This window comes from Gallus gallus, chromosome 5 (assembly GCF_016699485.2).
Source record: "Gallus gallus isolate bGalGal1 chromosome 5, bGalGal1.mat.broiler.GRCg7b, whole genome shotgun sequence".
Classification (NCBI taxonomy): Eukaryota; Metazoa; Chordata; class Aves; order Galliformes; family Phasianidae; genus Gallus; species Gallus gallus.
Genome location: NC_052536.1, coordinates 8146740 through 8166597, shown reverse-complemented (window position 1 = coordinate 8166597; position 19858 = coordinate 8146740). Strand labels below are relative to the sequence as shown.

Genomic DNA, 19858 nt, shown 5'->3' with positions numbered 1-19858 from the left:
TAAAGGAAAGACAGAAGGTGACAGAAGGGAGGTGGACATCAGAAGCAGCTGTACATAAAGATTTCTTATCACAAGTGCTTAATAGTCATTTAAAAAACTTAACTAGAAACAAGCAAACAAATAAAGCTGTAGATAAGGTAGAAAACTGTTTTCATATCAAGCAGGACATTAATGCCCATTCTATTGTCCTAGCTGTAGGAAGCCTTACTGTGCTTTACATAGTGAGCTTCAGTTCTATGACTGTCAGTTCTGTACTGTGCCTCTTGCTTAAATCAAGCTGTAAACCTTGGCAAGAAACAATACAGTAAATACTCTGATATGCAAAAGCACATTGCTTGGTTGTACACAAATAGTGCAGTGCCTCTCTCACTGCTTTCATTCATCAGGGATTGCCTTCTGGGGCCTTCAGTCACTGTGAAGACTCACATACAGACTCAGGCCTTACAGGTATTAATACACAGAACAAGTAGAAGAGGCTCAGTATTTCTGAGTAAACCCTTACCAGGTGGATGAGTCAGCAAAGAAAAACCAACAATTCAAAAACCAAGTTGTTTGAATGACCTTCAAGTACAACAGAGAAACCTCCAGTGAATAGCTACAAGAGGTATGCTAAGCTTCAGGCTGCTAAAGTATCACTGGGCTATGAGGATAAACTGTTTCCATCACAAAAGGCAGATTATGTCTCAGATTTTCTGCTGCATTTTCTGCCTGTCTTGGGAGCCTTTATTTTATTATCAGAAGTAGATTATCCTATAAAGCTATCTGCAGGAGAGAGACAAAGAAAAATCCCTCTGTCTTGCTGTTTAGACTTAATATGAAAACTAGGCACGTAAGTCCCTCGTAATTAAAAGTCACTGGTTATACACAATAAGACAGTTCTTTCAGGACTCTTTTAAGTAAATTAATTTTGTACAACATCTTTTTGATTGTTCTGAAACAGCAACAATTACTTCTTTTAGCACTTCCTAGTTTGCATATGAATAAAAACACTAAGATGATTACAACTGTCTATTATACCATACACTGTTGAGTGATTTGTACTATTTTGCATAGCTGATTCTCCTCAGAGCTCAAATGTGTGTCACTGCATGGGCACTCTAGGGCCAGACCCTTTCCTCCTTCTCAGGGGATCTTGGGCCTTGACCATGACAAGAAGAAAACACAGGTACTGAGGAAACACAGCACTGCAGTCCTGCACCATGTACTCTTTCCATCCCAATAAGAAGGAGGGGAGCAGCCCTCCTAATTCCCAGACTCCCAGCTCCAAGGCCCACACAGGCTGTGCTGAAGCTTATCGAAGAGACAATTTGGTACTCACATTCTCTTCTTTCTGCAACTAGTAGGAAGCTAGTGTGAATTCTGGAACCAACAACTATGTCTTGGGCACCCAATGTAACAAGTGACTGCAGACTGTGGGATCTGCACTTTCTTGCGGTAGGTTTTGGAAACCCTACCATTCTCTGGTAAAGAGGTGCTGACCTCACACATTTTGAAAGGTATTGGATTTCTCCACAAGAGAAAGATTTCTGCTACACTTAATCTCTGCTTACAATGAGATAACTAAACAGAAAAACCTATTTTGCTGAGTAGGTTTCTCTGTACTGCACCTGCTATGTTGATCCAAATGACTATATGAGGAACTCGTGATTTATGTATAGCAAAAACATGAAAGAGCATTTGCAGATCTCAGTTTAACTCCAAGCCACCTTAATTTTGTTTAACTTTTCCCTAAGAACAAAACCAGATTGGAATAAAATGCCATATTTTCAGTTAACAAACTACTTGTCCAGATGCCTCCCTGGTATGCATCTGGAGGACAGGACTACATATCCTTTCTCATTTTGAATTTATTGTTTTCTTCCTTTTACTTGCTCCTTTCAAAACAAAACAAAACAAAACCGAACTCACCACCGTTGTCATCCTCGTAAGTAAAGCTACAGGGGAGCAACTTGTTAGCAAAATTCCAGTACAGCTCAGTCCATGATTTGTATTTGTCAGACTCACAGTAGAGAGGAAACTTGGAGGGTTACAAATTACACTAACATCTTATTGGAAATTCTAGATGAAATCTCAGGTTCTGCTTCAAGCCAACAAAGCTCTTTCTTTGGGAACTAAATTGAACTGGCTCTAAAAGCAGGTACAATAAAATTTTATTCTTGTAACACTCAAAGAACTTGGGAGATGATTGGAAAGCTCAGGTGAGAAGCTACATCCTCATCTGAGATACTGAATCAGACTAATGTACCTGACCCTAATACAGCATTGAACACAGTCTGAAATGTTACAGTCTGAACGTAGAGATTTATTGTAATTTTGTGCTTGTAGTCATTGAAGGGAAGAAAAATGCTTTGAAGTCAGGGCAGAAAAACAATCTGAGTCCATGTGGACCTATCTGTTTTTGCATCAAAAGGAAATGAAAAGCACATTCTCATATCTGATCCAGCTTACCAGCTTTTATTCTACAAAGCCAAAGAGTAAGCTCTGCCATTTTGTATGATTAAATCTTTTTGCATGCTGAACTACTCCTAAACAGCCTTTTAAATGTACATTAATGTAGGTTTTTCACTCAGTTGTTCTATCTTTGGGTAACAGAGGTCAAATTCTGACATCTTTCCCCTAAGCATCTTTTCATAAGTACAGAGCTTGTCTGTGCAAAGGAATCTTTTTAATCAACTGGTATTTCTTACATTATTTCCAGTCACCTTCACTTGTAATACAAAGTGTTTCTTATTCACAAGAGTACTAGCCTTTATTTACATTAGGCATTTTCTTCCCTCAACAATCAACTTAATGTTAACGAACTCATACTTGTTCAGATTTCAGCATCTAAAAGTATGTATATTAAATGAGTTCTCACTTAATAAAATTACTACTGCCCTTATGTTCTCTATAGCACATGGGTTACCACACTGCTTCCTGGTTGTAAAATATGTCTCTCACTCTCTAAAGCTGCATTTAAAACCTGATTCATGTTTCATGGGTGTTAGCCAGGTAGCCTTCACTTTGGCATGGACAAAACTCCTTGGGCCAGCCAAATTAGAATTTACAGCTTTTACTCATTGTCTACTGAACCTAAAGTATTCAGAGTTTATACTTCACTAATAGCTTGGGAGCTTCATCACAATTACTGTATACACTACTGAATTATATAGTTGCTACTGAAGATGAAACACTTATGGGTTTTATTGGTTAAAGTGAACTCATTTGCTTAATGTGTAATTTGCTCACTTTAATTAGCTAAAAAACAGCTGTCAGAAATATCCTGGTTACCAGAGACCATGGAATGGTTTTCCTGGTAGGAACTTTCTTTCAGCCTCGACCAAACAGTCATCAACATCCAGATTCCTCACATTACAATGTTTCTTCACATGAGTTATCAGCAATTATAAAAGGAGACTGCAGTGGGCAGATTTATCTTTAATTGAAAGCAAGCTATAGAGGTTATTAAAAATATATTTGGAAACCAGAAATGGGCATTCTGCAGCAAATGGTTACGCTATAATTATTCAGTATGCCTCCCACTGAAAGTGGAAAATGAGGTACTTCAGAATATTAACCATGTACATCACACATTGGGCAGATTACCTCACTTGACAGTCGATACTTAAATTTGCCTTGAGTGCTCAAGAAGTTCCCAATTCTCACAGTGCATCGTTATGCAAACACTTAAAATTTCTCCTGTAACATGTGATATTGAATTTAAAAAGGCAGTCTAGGAAAAAAGGGATCTGATTGTTTCATAACTTCTTAAAAAGACGGAGTTCATAGTGACAAGCAAAGGATAAATCTGATGTTTAAATAAATCCTAATAATAGTCAATCTCAGTTTTCTCTAGATTTTGACTTCACGTTATTTTAACAAACCCTGTGAGCTGATAAGCTGCAGTGCTATTTTTTCCTTCCAAAATTAATGCCATCAGCAAGTGAGTCATGGAAATCTCAAAATTTTAAGGCTAATTTCAGAGTTTGAAATCACTAAATATATGCTGAATGCAATATGCATGCTGAACAAATCACCGCATCTTTAGCATAAAAAGAGCAATGAAGCTCCAGTGTTCACAATCAGTGCAGTTCCAAGCCAAAAAAAGTTAATATTGTAGTCACATCTGAAAGATTTAAATGCATTCATCAGCTTTTTCACTTGGTACGGACAGCCATTTGAGCAGATAGGCTTGGCATAACAGAGGTATTCCTGTATACTTTGTTTAATCAACTTACAAAAAATAAAAAAGGAAGGAAAAGGCCATTGATTTCCTGAATGACAATTACTGTTATTTCTGAATTGAGAATTCAGGGAAAGGTCCTAACTACCATCACCACTTAGTTGACATGTTAATAGAGTTGATAACAAAAAAAGGACTACTAGTTGGTGGTTGTATTTTTTTTTTTTACTCTTCAATATGCTACAGGCTATATCCTTCCACCTGCTTACCTCTAAGCTCAGTAACTTTTAATTTATTATATTACAGTTTCCAAAATGCTCTCAGCTTTGCTGACTCCAACCACTACTGTCAATGCTTGTGATAGCTAATCATCTTCTTTTATATGACTATGTATCTTATTTCTAATCTGGATCTAACTGGCTGTAATTACTAACCATTGGCTCTTGAAACAATGCTAAAATAAAGTCTTACCTTATTAAAGTTTCATATTTCCTTAGAAAAGTCCTTCTACTCTGTAAATGTAACCATACACTGAAGTCAGTTCTTGCTAAGCGCAGTATGACTGCTGATTCCAAACAAATTATTTGTCAGACACAGCTCTCAGCTTACAGATTGATGATGACTTTGTTTCCAGTTATTTGTAAGTATTCAATCGAGATTTTACGTGAGGAAATAATTTCTCAATATTCTTTCCACTTCCTGATTGGACAAAGATGGATAATGAACAGAAGAAAAAAAAAAAATCTCTTTTTCACAGAAAAACACTGGAAACAATCGTTCCATAAACATTTCTGCAGAAAAGCCTCCTTTGCAAATGGCGCACGATACAGGAGAGAAAGTAGCTAAAATAAAATAGCTAATCAGAATTTGAATGAATGCTGTGAAAGTAATATGGCTCATGTAATTACAGAGGGAGTTAAATATGCTTTCACAGGGACTGAATTTGGCTCATGAATTCTAAATGAGCCAGTGGATGACTTCAATTAATAAAACGACATAATAAAATTATGAATAAAACTAAAGAAATTGTAAAGTGGAACACTTTTGTCTACTGTATTAACTACCCTCTCTAGCAGTTAATCACATCCAGTCAAGAATTTGAGAAACAAAACTCTGACCTTCAGCACTTTGAAGTAAAAAAATGATGTAGTACAACATGAATCAAAAGAATGTTTAAATCGACAGCCGTCCACCAATTACTACATCAATCTCCAATGCTGTACATGTGTTACAATAACTATATTGGTTTTCTGCTGAATTTACGTTGCGAGCAACAATTGGTTTTAAAAACTGAAGACTGAAAAACCAATTTTCAATTAGAAAAAGACATCTTTAAAATATGGGTAACTCTAGTAATTGCTGCATAATATAAAGAACTACAACTCCGACCCACTCCAAACCAATGCACTTAAAAAATACAGAATGGTCAAATAGTGCTAGTTTATGAGACAGCACAGGTACCTACCCAAACTGTCTTATTTTTACAAATGCATTAATTAAAAATGTTTGCACCTTAGCAAAGAAAAGCTTCCCCCCCATTGTTTCGTCTGTCCTCCGTGTATTTTTGAGATGAAAATCAACTGAACCTCAGAAATTTTAAAATCTATTCCATCTTTCAGAGAAAAAGTTAATAGCAAATACTTCAACTCAGTACTAAAGCAGCGTAAGAAATATCAACAGACTGCAGGTGTATTACCTAAGAAGAGCCTCTCAATACATTTTTGTTAAAAGAGAAGAGAGAAAAAAAAGAAAACAAAAAAACATGGTTATACCTCCTCACATCATGTCCACGGCCAGATACAGCCATTACCTCCATGTGCGGTCAGGAGACACGGCTTCCAGCAGTCCTCCAGCTACTCTGCTGTCAACATTTTAGTACAAATGAGATCTCAGAGGAGCTGTTCTGTCCAGACAAGGGACACACCTGTAAGCGGAGGAAAGCAGACCGCACACTGGGGAAGGCAGAGGGCAGCGAGGGCCTGTTCCTTGCTGCTCTGCAAAGCACAGCAGGCCTACACACATCCGTTGAAGGAATCTCAAGGTGTTTGCAGCCTTGGTAGCATCATGGCTGATGGTCTCAAGCCAAAGAGTACTATTTCACTGATGCTGAGGTCCATGTCATATTCCTTCCTAAGATATCCGATCCCTCATTACTTTCAGTAGGGGAAATACCACTTACTGCTCCGTAAAATGCTCATTTGCAAGGAGCCAGAGTGAGATTTCTGACTGGGCCAACTGCAGACTCCCAGATCAAGATATCAGCCAACCACTGCAAAGACAACAGCAGTGTTGAAAACAAAACAGCCAGCGTTTTTTGGAGCTTTCAGCTACACGTGCTTTGAGATCAGCTCACCGGGTATAAACTACTGTAAGCCTACCCACCAGAACCAAGCCAAGTATGAAAGGCACAGTGAGCTTTAAATGGCTCAGTGCTCAGCATGAAAAGCACGGGATCTGTATCCAAAATCTAGTGCCAAATTTATCATCTAGGAGCTCAGCAGTATTTCATCTTCATGTATTCAAATACCTTGACGTTTTAACGTCTTAAAATCCTCTTGGCCAAAAGTATCATTGAATAATTTGCATGCTACAACACAATAAAAAGACTGCCAGAAAATGTAGGTACATTTTTACTTCCCAAATAAGAATAGTTTTGAATTGTTGTATAACAACTCTAATCTCTTCTAAATTAAAAAAACACATGAAAAGCTCTGATAGTTTTAAATACTTGGGCACTACATCTACTCAAAATAGTTTGTTTCAGTGACATTTTCAGTGCAGTTGTTTCTTACTATACACATTCTGAGCAAATAGTACTGAAAAAGTAAACTAGAGAGGGAAGTTCTTAGTGCAACCACCACAAGCACAGCAATCACGATTTCAGTTTTTCAGTGATTCAATTCAATGATGAATTTCAGTGAAGTGCAAAGATGCCAAAAGAAGACCTTAAGTAGCCTGAAAGACAACTCCTTCAACACTGCACTCAACGTCTCTTCCTGCATCAGCCTCACCTTTTAAAAAAATGCTGAATAAATTGTTTCCAGTCAAATTATAGAGGCAGTAGCTATATGTTCCTCTCCTATAACAATACTAAACTGGGATTTCATCATAAAGAAAGGCAATGGAATTCAAGATGAAGAAGATAACCCCAAGGCTTAACACAAAAATTAAAACAATGCAGAAAATATGCAAGATCGTGGTAATATGCAAAGACTAAGTGAAAATGCTGCATAAAGTATTTTAAACATTCCAGAAGTAATCTTCAAATGGTACAGCAATATCAATGAACCAATACTTCTTAAAAAAACAAAACCAAAAAGCTGAGAAGAACCACCAGATTTGTAAACTGTATGGAGTGACAGAAGTGTTAATTTATTCAACCTGTAGTTTTCATGCACAAGTATTCTTCATGTTCCCCTGGGTGCTTATGAGGTTGCTTACTACTATCTTTTGCTGACACGATGAATTATTCTTTTCTGCAGTAATGTGATGAAAGCTAAGTTTATCAAGTCTAGATAAATTACATCAGAACTTTTGCCAGCTGAAATTTCTACTGCCTTTGCAGAAATCTTCCTTCTCTACGTAAAAGTTTTCGAACAGAACATTTTGATTATGTTTTCTTCTGATCAGCATTTGCAGTGTTTCCTCCCATTAAAGGGCAGCTTATGTGTCTGTATCTTTTCAGCACACCTTGGAACACACATAGAATTGCATCAGTACTCTGCTGTAAAACATCAATTAGTACAGCTGGCTTAGAAGAACCCTTTTCCTTTCTCTCAGATCATCGTTTCCCTTTTATTTTGAAGAGTAGAGGACTGAACAGATACAACATATTATGGACAACTGCTGTTGTTCCTGTGATATGTTGTAGCTTTGAGTTCTATTTGATTTTTTCAGACACAAATCATCTGTGGCACTTGCCAAGTTACCTTTGACTCTTCCGTTGCTTCCACCTGTGCAAAAGAAGCAGTTATTTCTCAATCAAAAGATGCTTATCACTTAGCCAATTTTAATTTTAAAAGACCTCTGTTGCCTTAAAACCTTCTTGGCTGTAGGTTTTCAAGGAATTTGATTTCTTAGTTCTTCTTTCTCACCCTAAGTATTCATTTAACTCGAAAGAATTGAACTATTTGAATCCTTGCTTTTTAACTTCACCTCAGGTCCAGAAACATGAATGTCAAGATTACTACTTCAGACAGGTGACAGCTTTCACTTCACAGATCTATTGTAATATTTTCTTTCTTCATTATACACAATCACATTCAACAGAAAATCCCGTACACTAGGCAAGAATATGGATTTCAAAAGCAGCTTAGGCAGTCTGTATACTTTCTAGTTCTAGTCCGCTGCATAAAGTCTTTTTTTCTTTGAACAAAACCATATTTTATAGGGTATAGAAATGTTGTAAACCCCAAATTAAGAAAATCAATGCAACTCTTAGAAAAAAAAGGAATATTTTTCAAATATCTCATTTCACTATAGTTGGACTTTCAATTCCAGCTGATAAGGTCTCTCAATTCTCAGTTCAGACAAGCACAATATTTTACACTACATAATTTCATATAAAAAGAAAAAAAAAACAGCAATATGCATTCATTTATTTCCAAAGTGAGAGATGCAGAATGTATTTCCTTTGACCCAGTTCTACAGCTGTTATTTATTTATTTTGGTTTTCAATCACTGAAGTTGAGCACAGAAAATGACCCGATCCAGCCTATGTCTGAATCCTGCAGGAGGACCCCTTGTGCTCATTCTTCTGAATTTAAGTGTCTTTTACATTGTGCATGGGGAATGCCATTCATTATGTCTGATAAATTACTAAAATGAATACACAGCTTAGTCTCTGGTCCTACTATTATAACGATGTATGGTCAGCTGAAAAATACAATCTATCCACTCAGACAATTGACATAGTTATCAGAGCCATGCATGTAGTTCACAAGCTAATAGTGCAACACCACTGGTCTTTACCCACGCAAGGAGATCTCTCTTCAATTTTAAGAGAACCTTCACTACATGGAAGTGGACACCGCATTTGAATGACATAAATGACACAGAAGTCTGAGTAACTGGTCATGTTACCTGTATGAACAGCAAGCCTCTTGAATCAAACCACAGAAAGCACAGAAATACTTCACAAATGGCGACGGTTCAATATAAATTTTGCTCCAAAACTAAAAATCACGTTAACAAATTCTCTCTCTGTGCTGAATTGAATAATTAGAATTTTTTCCATGACCAATCTTAGAAATACATGACTAAAACAGGAAATCCTATACATTCTAAGCTCTATAGACTATCTACATAATTAACTAGCTGATATATCTGCCACACAGTCTAAAGAGGCAACAGCTTTGAAAAAGTGTTTGCTGGACTTAACTCCTCAGGCATACATCAGAACAACCGCAGAGGACTATCACCAAATTTTGCTTCCATTGCAATCAAGGTCACAGTTTCTATTAACTTTAGACTGATCAAAATCAGGATTTATGAACTGAAAGAAATTATGAGAAATTTAAATAGCCTCAATAAACTACTCAGCAGGAATACCTTATATAAGACATTAATTGCCATAGCAATTAGGCCCTCTACAGAATATATTTAAAATAAAAATTTGAATTTATAAATGCTCATAATCATCCTTGCTAGGCAGTTTCACTAACTCCATGAGTCATTTTATCTTCTATTCCTTGTATCTTTACTGGACTCAAAAAACCCAGATTAAATCTTAGCTATTCTATTTCAGGAATGTTTACTGTGTAAATACCCCTGTTCCCAGAAAGAACGCATGAAGTCAGTGCCCACATCTTTCCTCAAGACTTAGAGAACAGATGAAAGGAAAACAGTGAGCCTAACATTGCACTCCATCAGATTCAAGCAGATCATTAAGAGAAGCACAGAGTCCTACACAGGAGCATATGAGACTGCAAAGAAAAAGGCTGCCCAGCTGTAAGAACATCAGGTGGCCACGCTACAAAGCATACAGGGCTCAACGCAGCGCCCAGCACAATGTGAGCTGCACACTGTACCCTGCTGCCTGCCCTCCTGTAAGAACCAGGCAGACCAGCTAAGCTGCCACTCTCTTGATGCAGCCACTTAGTATAAATACTGAGGTGCTCACTTTGGCTGTATGAAGAGAGGAAAGAGCTATTCTCTCTGCCACACAGTGTGACTTTTCATCACAAAATATTTGGGCCAAGACATAATTGGATGCTTTGAAATGTTCAGCTTCTGTATAGCACTGTACTTCCGCACACATAAAAGAATTATCACAAACCACATAAGTGCTAAATTCAAACCATCATGTTAGCGGGTCCTTAAAAAGAAAGGGTGTTCTAAAGAGCAAATGTGAGACTGACTGTGTTGTACACAGATGCTGGATATGCCCAACATTTACCTTGAAGACAAACATAAGCAGCAATCCCATTTGTGAGTGACTGACAGCTGTTAAAACAGCTGCTGTGCTGCTTTTTTTGTTTCTTAGTAAAGCCTCCCTCAAGGTGTTTATTGTAGACATCTCATCTTCAGGGCAGTGATTTTTCAAGTTTGAAGGGTCAGTCACTGATTCAGTTCAGCAGGCTCTGGTCTGTTCAGCATTATTCCCTGACAGCCATCAAAATGTGCCAGTATTGGAAGCTGCTAGATGTGGGGCCTCCTGCTAAATGACTTCCTTACACAGAGCCTTGGTACGCACCACTTACATGCTTTACACACTCACTTAAAAACATGATCCTACTCGTTCCTAAGAATAATACATGTGCTGCTCTTAAACTTCAGAAATTCCTTTATCTAAAACTATTTACGACAGCAATGTATTGTGGTGTTCTGCTGGCAGCAGAACTGAGATTACCAGGGAAAGGCAGGGGCAGCACTCAGGACTTCTATGATTTTTTTTTCCCCCCAAGTAAATGGAGAGGCGTCATGGGAAGTCTGAACTGTACTGAAGGATACAATCACATTTTATCAATTAACTTCTTATTACAACATGGTATATATAATTTTGGTCAAAGTACTTCAGATACATGGAAATCCACTCCACTAAGAGGGCAAGGCTGGTGTTTCTGTGTCCAGATTCTCTTAACACTCATTCTGACAACACACGTGCTTATTCTTGCAGCATTCTTAGCACAGTGTGGATTTCATTACACGCAGGAATCTCAGGAAAATTTTTCACACTGGAAGTGACTTATTACAATTAAGGTTCCATGAAAACTTAATTTTGAGACGCTTATATTTGTAGCATCTCAATAACCTGAAGATCACATTAGTTTTGCTCTGGAGATCCCTGAAGTATTCTGTGAAAATAAACTGACCCGAACATACTTGCCAAGAGACTTTAATTATTTTGGTAATTATTTGATGAATATCTATAAATTGATTTTTTCTGGGATTAGCAAATTGAACTGATGACTGTTCACTGTTTCACTGGTAGTCAATTTTAGTCCTATGTATTTTAGTTAACAAATTAACACGTATCTGTCTACACACACAAACCATGCTAAAAAAGTACACTGAAGAAAAAATATTTTTTATGAAAACATACCTGAATAACACTTAAAAAGGAGCATTCATAAATCATACAAAGAGCTTTTAGAAGTTCAAGAGAGTTCTTGTAACTGCAGCTTCCAGTACTTCACACGCTGTGCTTAGAATACAACATTAAGCTTTCAGGTCAGAGCCTCATACCGTGTCAGCTGGTGCAGCTCTGCTTATTGTCATGGCTTCCTTTCCTTCCCCTTCAGCAGAGAAGCAATAATTCACACTGGATAGGGCTGTAGTCATTGGTTTCTGAGTGTCAGTTCTGCAATCTCTTGCAAGAATATGAAAGGATATGAACGGATGTCCCTTCTCACCTGCATTTCTTATCTAGTAATTCTCCAAATCTAGTCTTCTGACACCAGCCCTTACCTAGAATTCTTCAGAATCTGTTTTATGTTGACTTTCACATCCCTGGATGAGCTTCCTGATTTAACTGCTTACCAGCTGAGAGAGGTATGAGCCAGAAGCAACTGAACAAGAGAAGACACAGAACTGCCCATTTTCCCTTCAATCACAAGCACTTTTCAACGTAAATCTGCACGTAAAATACCACTTCATTGACTGATGGTACTTGTTTATTATACAACAGTTATAAAGTCTGTAATAATGCGGTGTTTCATTTACAGCAAAGAAGCTTCCAAACACTCAGGAGTAGATTTAATGCATGTGACACACTGTCATCAGTCTGCCTTTAAGATTACAGGCCTGACTAAACAGCGATCTTAGACAACACCATACATTCAGGCTCAGGCAGGTCCCAGAATTAGGAAGACAATTTACTGAAGCCTGGGGCATGTACTTACTGCAGCTACAAGCAATCATCTTTTCTGTGCAAAACTGGGGCACTGCTGGAAATGGACATCTCTAAGGTCTGAGCAGAGGCTTTGCTCCTTCCAGTTCAAGAATTAAAACAGTATCTTAATGCCCCAAAATCCCCAACACCTCACATGCCCTTTATGTTTTGTACTGTTCTGCCACAACTTTTGTTCTGTCTTCCAACTTTTTCCTTTACATTTCTCTCCTCTCACCTTTTCTCTTATAGTCAGTCCACCTCCCAGTTTTCTCCTGCTTCCCCCTGTCATCATATGAAGCTCCCCTTTCGTCCTCACATCCCCCCACTGTACCCTCTTTAGCCAAGAACAACTGCAGGTCACTACGCTTTGCCTCTGAACTGTTCTCATGCAAGACTAGAGCAGGAACCTATTTAAACTATTGCTGTTCACTGTATTACTATGTTCTCAGTACTGTCTGCAAAAGGTGGAGTATGGGCTTCAATATTAGGTGCACCGTTCCTTTTCTTCTTCACCGATGGCTTCAGTGATTTCCTTCTTGTATGAAAAATGCTCAAAACAAACAGCAGCCATCCATACAATTACGTAACTATTACTTGATCTCACATACCTCATCTCACCTTTTTCCCCACACAAGTAAGAGTACAAAAACATTTGAAAGAAGGTAGTGGAAAGAAAAGGAGGTTACTCCTTACAGCAGCTTAAACAGCAAAGGTGGAAATGGATCTTGGCAGGCAGATATGTCAAGGCACATCTAGGTGTAGCAGTGCAAAGCTCTGCACGCTAGCAGTACATGCTCTTAAACTGCAAGTGATAGAGCTGCGACAGCAAAGTTTTGCACCAGAGCTAATAATGGTTTCACCAAAGCACTGACTCATGAGACAACATTCTTAACTGATCTGTTTTATAAGAACTGCTAGTTGGGCAAAATAATCCCCTTTTTATAGCATTTCCCCACTATTAGAATAAAGTTAGCATCTTACCAGTATCTTTTGTAGTCACTAGTTGGTTCACTAAGATTGAACACAATATTTTTTCAAATATTTCCAATCTGCTAGAGAAAATGCAAATGGCTGCAGCTCTGCTTAAACAAGAGATTCTGTATGTGCAATGGAAATCTCTTAGAAGTATGTGGAATAGTTTTTGTTAGAGCTATCCCTATTAATACCATAAATTCTCATGTAGAGAAAGACTGTACTCCTCTTACAAAGTTCTCACTGACTACATTGATCTTGCTTGCACATGGGTTGCTTTTATGTGAATTATTTTTATTTTCATTGGTTATACAGTAGTTAAATACACAATAGTAGGAAGGAGATGATTAATTTGGAACTATGAAAAAAAAAAACACAATATTTTCCCTTGACCCCTTCTCCTCTGTCAATTATTAGCCACTGTCTCACTTACACAGATCTTCATCTGACATTCAAAGCTAGTTCTTGATCTGGTGAATACTAAGCCTAACTAAAGTGACTCTTTGTTGCTATTGTTGTTTGCCTTTTAGCTGTAATTACATTTTCCAATTGGATTTCACAAATACGCCTATAGTATGTTGTTATCACAGATGATATGCCAGGAAGGTGAGGAATAATGGCACTGGCTTCTGGGTGAAATTACACAGCTCCTTAGCTTATCCTAATGACCACCTTAAAAACATGCTGAAGGTAAAAAGTGTTTACTTCATAAGTGTGTGACAAATAAGGCACAGCCCATGTAGTCAATGAGTCTGATGGATTGGATTTTTAGATATTTCAGTCCTCACAATTCATAATTTACTCAAGCATGATGCCACTGGGGATCAATATTAAAGGTCCTCAGTGAAGGAAGTCATTACAAAACACAATTACAGCATGTGTAACTTGGCAAGAAAGGACAGAATTCATCTGCAATTCACCAAATCCATGTTTTCAGCTCACTAGGATATCCAGGTAGAGGGAAAAAGATTATTGTTTGTCCTATGCTTATATCTTAAATGTTAGGATGATTTATTTACTGTGTAGTCAAATCACACAACTGACAATTCCATGGGTAAAACCACATTATTTAATGTCAATAGGGATCCTTTTGAGAAAGCAAATATAAAAGGCAGTTAGAGCAAAAAATGATTCAGACTGGAGGCACTTCTCAGAATCTTCAATCACTCTCACAAATATGTTTTCTATGTGTCATTTTTGCATATGTTACTTTCCAGAGTTATACAATTTGTATTTCTATCTTTGACAAGCACATTCTAGACTATACAAAACGTTATTTCTACTGTCATATTTGCCTAGAAACACTTCTACCTATGCCCAGACACTTGGCTGCTTGGGGAGATACCATATCTTTAACCTTCCGTTTTCTAAGTTAATAAATACAGCTGTTGTGCAAGACAATAGAAAGAATTCAGAACACATTAGAATCATTTCATTGTTCCAGCCTGACCACTCTGTAGGGCCTTCCTACCTTCAGGCAAATCGACATTTCCCCCAACTTGGTGTTGTCTACAAACTTACTGATGGTGCACACAATCCCCTCATGCAGATAAGCAATCAAGATATTAAGCAGGATGTGCCCCAGTACCAACCCCTGGGGAACACCACTTGTGACCAGTCACCACCTGGATTTAACACCACACAGCCACCACTCTCTGGGCCCAGCGCTCCAATCAGTTCTTCACCCAGCAAAGAGTGTACGTGTCCAAGCCACAGGCTGCCAACTTCCCCAGGAGAATACTCTGGGAGATAGTGTCAAAGGCTTTGCTGAAGTCCAGGTAGACTACATCAACAGCCTTTCCCTCATCGACCAGTTGGGACAGCTGGTCATAGAAGATCAGGTTGGTCAGGCAGGACCTTCCCTGGCACTGAGGTCAGGCTGACAGACCTGTAGTTCCCCAGTTCCTCCTTACAGTCCTTCTTATAGACAGGAGTCGCATTAGCAAGTCTCCAGTCATCTGGGACCTCTCCAGCTTACCAGGAAGAGTAAAAGGACAACAGCAGAGAAAGAACAAAGGAACTTTTAAAGAAGAGATTTGACAAGAATGGGGTCTGGTTTTTGACACAGCTGTATAGTGTGAAGAAGTTGGCTGAACATTTCAGATTTATGAAAATGACACAATAAATACATCAAGAGAAAACATTGCTTCAGATAACATATAAATAAACTATGAATATGTTCATGGATGCACATAAAGCATTTTAAAATGCATTGTTTCATTCATACAACACTTAGTTTAAGAAATGAATGATTTGTTTACCAACAAATACAGGTCAATGTTGGCTTTACTATTTCTTAAATTCTTTCAAAATGAATAAACAAACTTCTTTGTCAAAGTGCTAATAGATTCTCAACTTAGAGCAGAATTAATGTTCTAGATTTCTGTAAAAGAGACACTAAAGAGCATAAGGAGGTACTGTTACAGGAAGACCGTGACAGGTACAAGAAGGTTCTTCTTACACACTCTACAAAAAGCAGCAGCAACATATGACATCATTAAACAAACTAACCTGTGGCGTCATTCCATGGCAGATATACATGATTGGGATATTCTCTGTGTCTGGTCCTTGATCAAGGCACAAATCATTTTTCAAGGAATTCTGCAGCTAAAATAAACAAAAAGAGATCAAGCAAGTTTCAAGCAGGACCAGAAAAAAAATGTTATGATTACATTATTTTCTTTGAAATAAAATTGTATGTATTTACAATAAGCAAAAGTAAAAATAGTTGTTGAAGTGAATCTATTTAAAGAAAAAGTACCCGGACTAAGTATTTCCTTGTAGATTATCTAACATTACTAATTTCAATAATGCTTCACAAGATTTCAGGGAGCATCAAAAAGCCTTCAGAGAGCAATAATTTTTATGGAGAAAAATTGTTTATATAAAGTCTCTATGTAAATATTAAGTGTTCTTCTTAAGGTACACTCTGTATATGAAGGCTTTTTATTTTATTTTTTAAACCAGTGTGCAGGTAACTGAGCTGTATAGCTATAGTTTTAAACACACCAATAAAACTGCTTTTTAGAGAATCTCAGGAGAGTCTTCTAGGTTCTGGAAATAATTCAAATATCCCCTTCCGCTGACAATTAGAGACCAATGGCCAATAGGTATGCATTAGGTCTTCTTTGCATTACTCAGGGCTAACCCATCCACAGCAATCCAGCTATGAAAGGACTGCACACTACTAATCCCTATATATTATCTAGTCAATGCTGAGACAGAATTTTCTGTAAGCTAAGTGCCAAATTAATGAGCACAGATAGCTAAAAGGTCTCTGTAGTCTGTGATGCCAAAGATGTGGGTTGTAAATCCACAGGCACATATGAAGATGTTCGGTGGTATAAGAGAGGTTCAGAGAACACAAAAGAATCGTCTAATGGAGTCTGAGACTAAATAAGCAGTGCTGCCAGGTGTGTACAGGGACCTCCTTTGAGAAGGACAACTTGATATGCTTAGAAAGTAAATCTAGAAAGTGCACTGGTAGGTAAGAACCATGGACAAGCCAGAGACTTAAGTCAGGCAGTGAATATATTTAACAACATAAACTCATCTTCCAAAGAATTCCAGATCTTAACTCTGAACCTACTAACTTCAGTAACAGACAAGACAAATGTTAATATTAAAGAGAAAATAGGCATTTGGGATTAAAAAGTGACTGGAAAAAGGGAAATATCACACCCGGTTTTCAAAAAAGTAGAGAGAAAGACCACGAGAACTGCCCACCAGTCAGCCTCACCATGGGAACCCCTGGCATTTAAAAAAGGCCAAGTGCAAGGTCCTGCACACGGGCTGGGAAGCTGCAAACATCAGACTGGAAGATGAATGGATGGAGAGCAGCTCTGAAGAGAAGGTCTGGGAGGTACTGGTGGATGAAAAACTTGGACATGAGTTGGCAGTGTGTGTGCTTGCAGCACAGAAAGCCAGCTGTATCCTGGGCTGCATCAAAACAAATGTAACGAGCAGATCCAGAGGGATGATCCTCTGCCTCTGCGCCTCATGACGCCTCACCTGGAGTTATTCCCCCATCCCTGCAGGTGTCCAAGGCCAGCCTGGATGGGGCTACTGACAACCTGATCTAGTGGGAGGTGTACAAAGTCACAAGACTCTTAGAAATCATCCCTTTCCGAAATCTAATGTCTGTGTGGAAACTCAAAATTAACTTCTGCAATGTGGTTTTAGATTACCAAGGCTTAATTCTAATTATACAGCAAAATATAACCAGGTCACCAATCCATTGAGACGTAAGGAGAAAAAAATCCATAAATAATTAGTCATTATTGCCATTTGCTCCCTTTTAAACATACAGCCTTACAGTACACAGAGACAGGCTACTGAAACTCTGCATTTGCAAAGTTATTTCAAACGCAAAGCCAGAATCAAGGAACCACCCTGTGCTAAATGAGCTTTTGGCTCCACTGACATTCTTTTTTACTAACTCTGAGGGTATGGCAGAATTCATAAATCCTCTTACCTTTGACTGTCAAACCATTATTTCAGCAGCAACATTGTATGATATTTTTTTCCTGACACAAGAAGTTCTAGATTTTTTCTAATTATGTCAGATCTGCATAATCTAGCAAGAAAATGGGCTCTGGGAGCTTTAATTTCCCAAAACCTAACCTTAACCTCTGAAATAACAAGGAGACAAATCCATGTGCTTAGAGCAAACAAATTATCTTCCTCTACAGACACAGTATGCTGTTGACTTTCTGGAAATGCCCCACACAACTATTCCCGTGAGCTCTGGGACTGGTATCCCAGTGGATGTTTCATGTGAAATAGTTGAAAATAACAGCAATACACATGCATCATAAAATATACATATATATATGTATATTATATATATATGTATCACCAATCAAAAGCACCCTACAATGTTTTTAAACGAAAGGCTACATACATATAAACCATAGATATTTAAGGCTTTCTGTGCATAATGCTGTCTTATCATATTTGGCATAATTACCTACTGCATGTATAGCCTAATGTCATGCTAGTGTACTGCAATACCTGATTTCAGTGTTTTTGAGTTACACAAGAGGAAAATGTCACCATTTTAACTTTTTGTTTCCCGATGATCAAGCAGTGCCCATTCAGATGGCTTTTGTAGCTTATCAGCATTTTAAAACTAATACTGGTGTTTCTAAAAAAGATTAAGACAGTTCACGAATAGATGCACTGATGAGAATCAGCAAGCAGAGCAGCAGACTTGCTTTGAAATATCACTCCTTTTCCGTGATAAGACTTGGTAAAAACAGGAAAGCAGACATGAAGGAAGATGAGAGATGTGAACAACTCTTTTATTATAAAGATTTGGGCACTGCATTTTTTATTTCATGTAACAGCGTTTCATAAAACAGCAATGTCTTTCATAAAACACTCTACCTGTACCAAAACATTGCCACAGCTGCTCACTATTTCATTTGTGATAAGACAAATAATGAAATCCAGCCTACTCCTCACATGATATTTAGTTGATGAGAATACTGATGGATTGCAGACAGAAGACTGGATCATGTGCATCATTATGCAGTAACTAAATATGCATTTTCCGCTGACCAGTGACTTCAGTACTTCTGTAATGAACTCTCCTGCTTCTTTTTGGTTTGCATGTTACCAGCAAATAACTTTCAAAGGCTGCTGAAAAAGTCTCAGCAGAAGATAAGATCATACAGTGCCTACTTGCTGACTTCCATTTTGATTTAGATGCTGCTGAATTAATTCTAAGACTCTCCAACAAGTACCTTAGCTATTCCACACCCATAAGCAGATCCACACATCTATCAGCAGCTATGCTTCTTTCTCCTTAGGCCACTCTGTATCACCATCTACTGATCATGGTACTGCTGAGGGTAACTCCATGCAGTCTGTGGAAGAGGTTCCTTGCAGACAGGTCTGATTTTGACATTATTCTGAGCTATTTTGGAAAGCAACCATTATCTCATGCATTTAACAATGACGTAAATCATTGTTGGAAGCGTTTTTCTGTTAATTTTGGACTGTGTTGAAAGCCAGCATTATTTCAATTGATCATCAAAGGCATCACTGAACTTTGTGGGGCACATAATCACTTCATTTGCTATAAAAGAGTGGCTGCTCTTTCATATGGACTCTCAAGGGACTTCTTTTTGCCGAGGAATGTCTTAAAATCTTTCACTTGTATCTAATGTAATTACTAAGAGTTATATTTCCTATCTGGGACTTCCATACAAAACAAATTAACAAAAAAAAACACACAGCAAATGTAATTCATAGAAATGAATTTTTGTGAATATAACACTGAATAGAGAATGTGAAAAGGATGTCCTTGCTCTACTCGCTTATTATGCACCCGTATTAACTTTCTATACTCATCTTCCATGTCATGTACACCTGTTCTATTTATATTG

The 19858-nt window shown here is 37.8% G+C and overlaps 1 protein-coding gene and 1 long non-coding RNA gene across 34 annotated transcripts in view; one reads left to right on the top strand and one right to left on the bottom strand.

Moving 5' to 3' along the window:
• GALNT18 (polypeptide N-acetylgalactosaminyltransferase 18) overlaps positions 1-19858 on the bottom strand; it is a 298270-nt gene that overhangs the window by 24394 nt on the left and 254018 nt on the right. For all 5 annotated transcript variants that reach the window (XM_046941603.1, XM_046941602.1, XM_046941604.1 and 2 more), the window contains one exon: positions 15978-16073. In XM_046941603.1, coding sequence (XP_046797559.1) covers positions 15978-16073 — 96 coding nt within the window. The remainder of the gene's footprint in view (positions 1-15977; positions 16074-19858) is intronic.
• Positions 1-19858, top strand: part of LOC107053374 — a 282583-nt gene that overhangs the window by 254683 nt on the left and 8042 nt on the right. For 28 of the 29 annotated variants that reach the window (XR_006939426.1, XR_005860578.2, XR_006939437.1 and 25 more), the window contains one exon: positions 6-19852. The exons of the other annotated variant lie outside the window; for it this stretch is intronic. This is a non-coding gene — a long non-coding RNA (uncharacterized LOC107053374). Of the gene's footprint in view, positions 1-5; positions 19853-19858 lie in introns of those variants that run through there. 29 annotated transcript variants of the gene reach the window in all.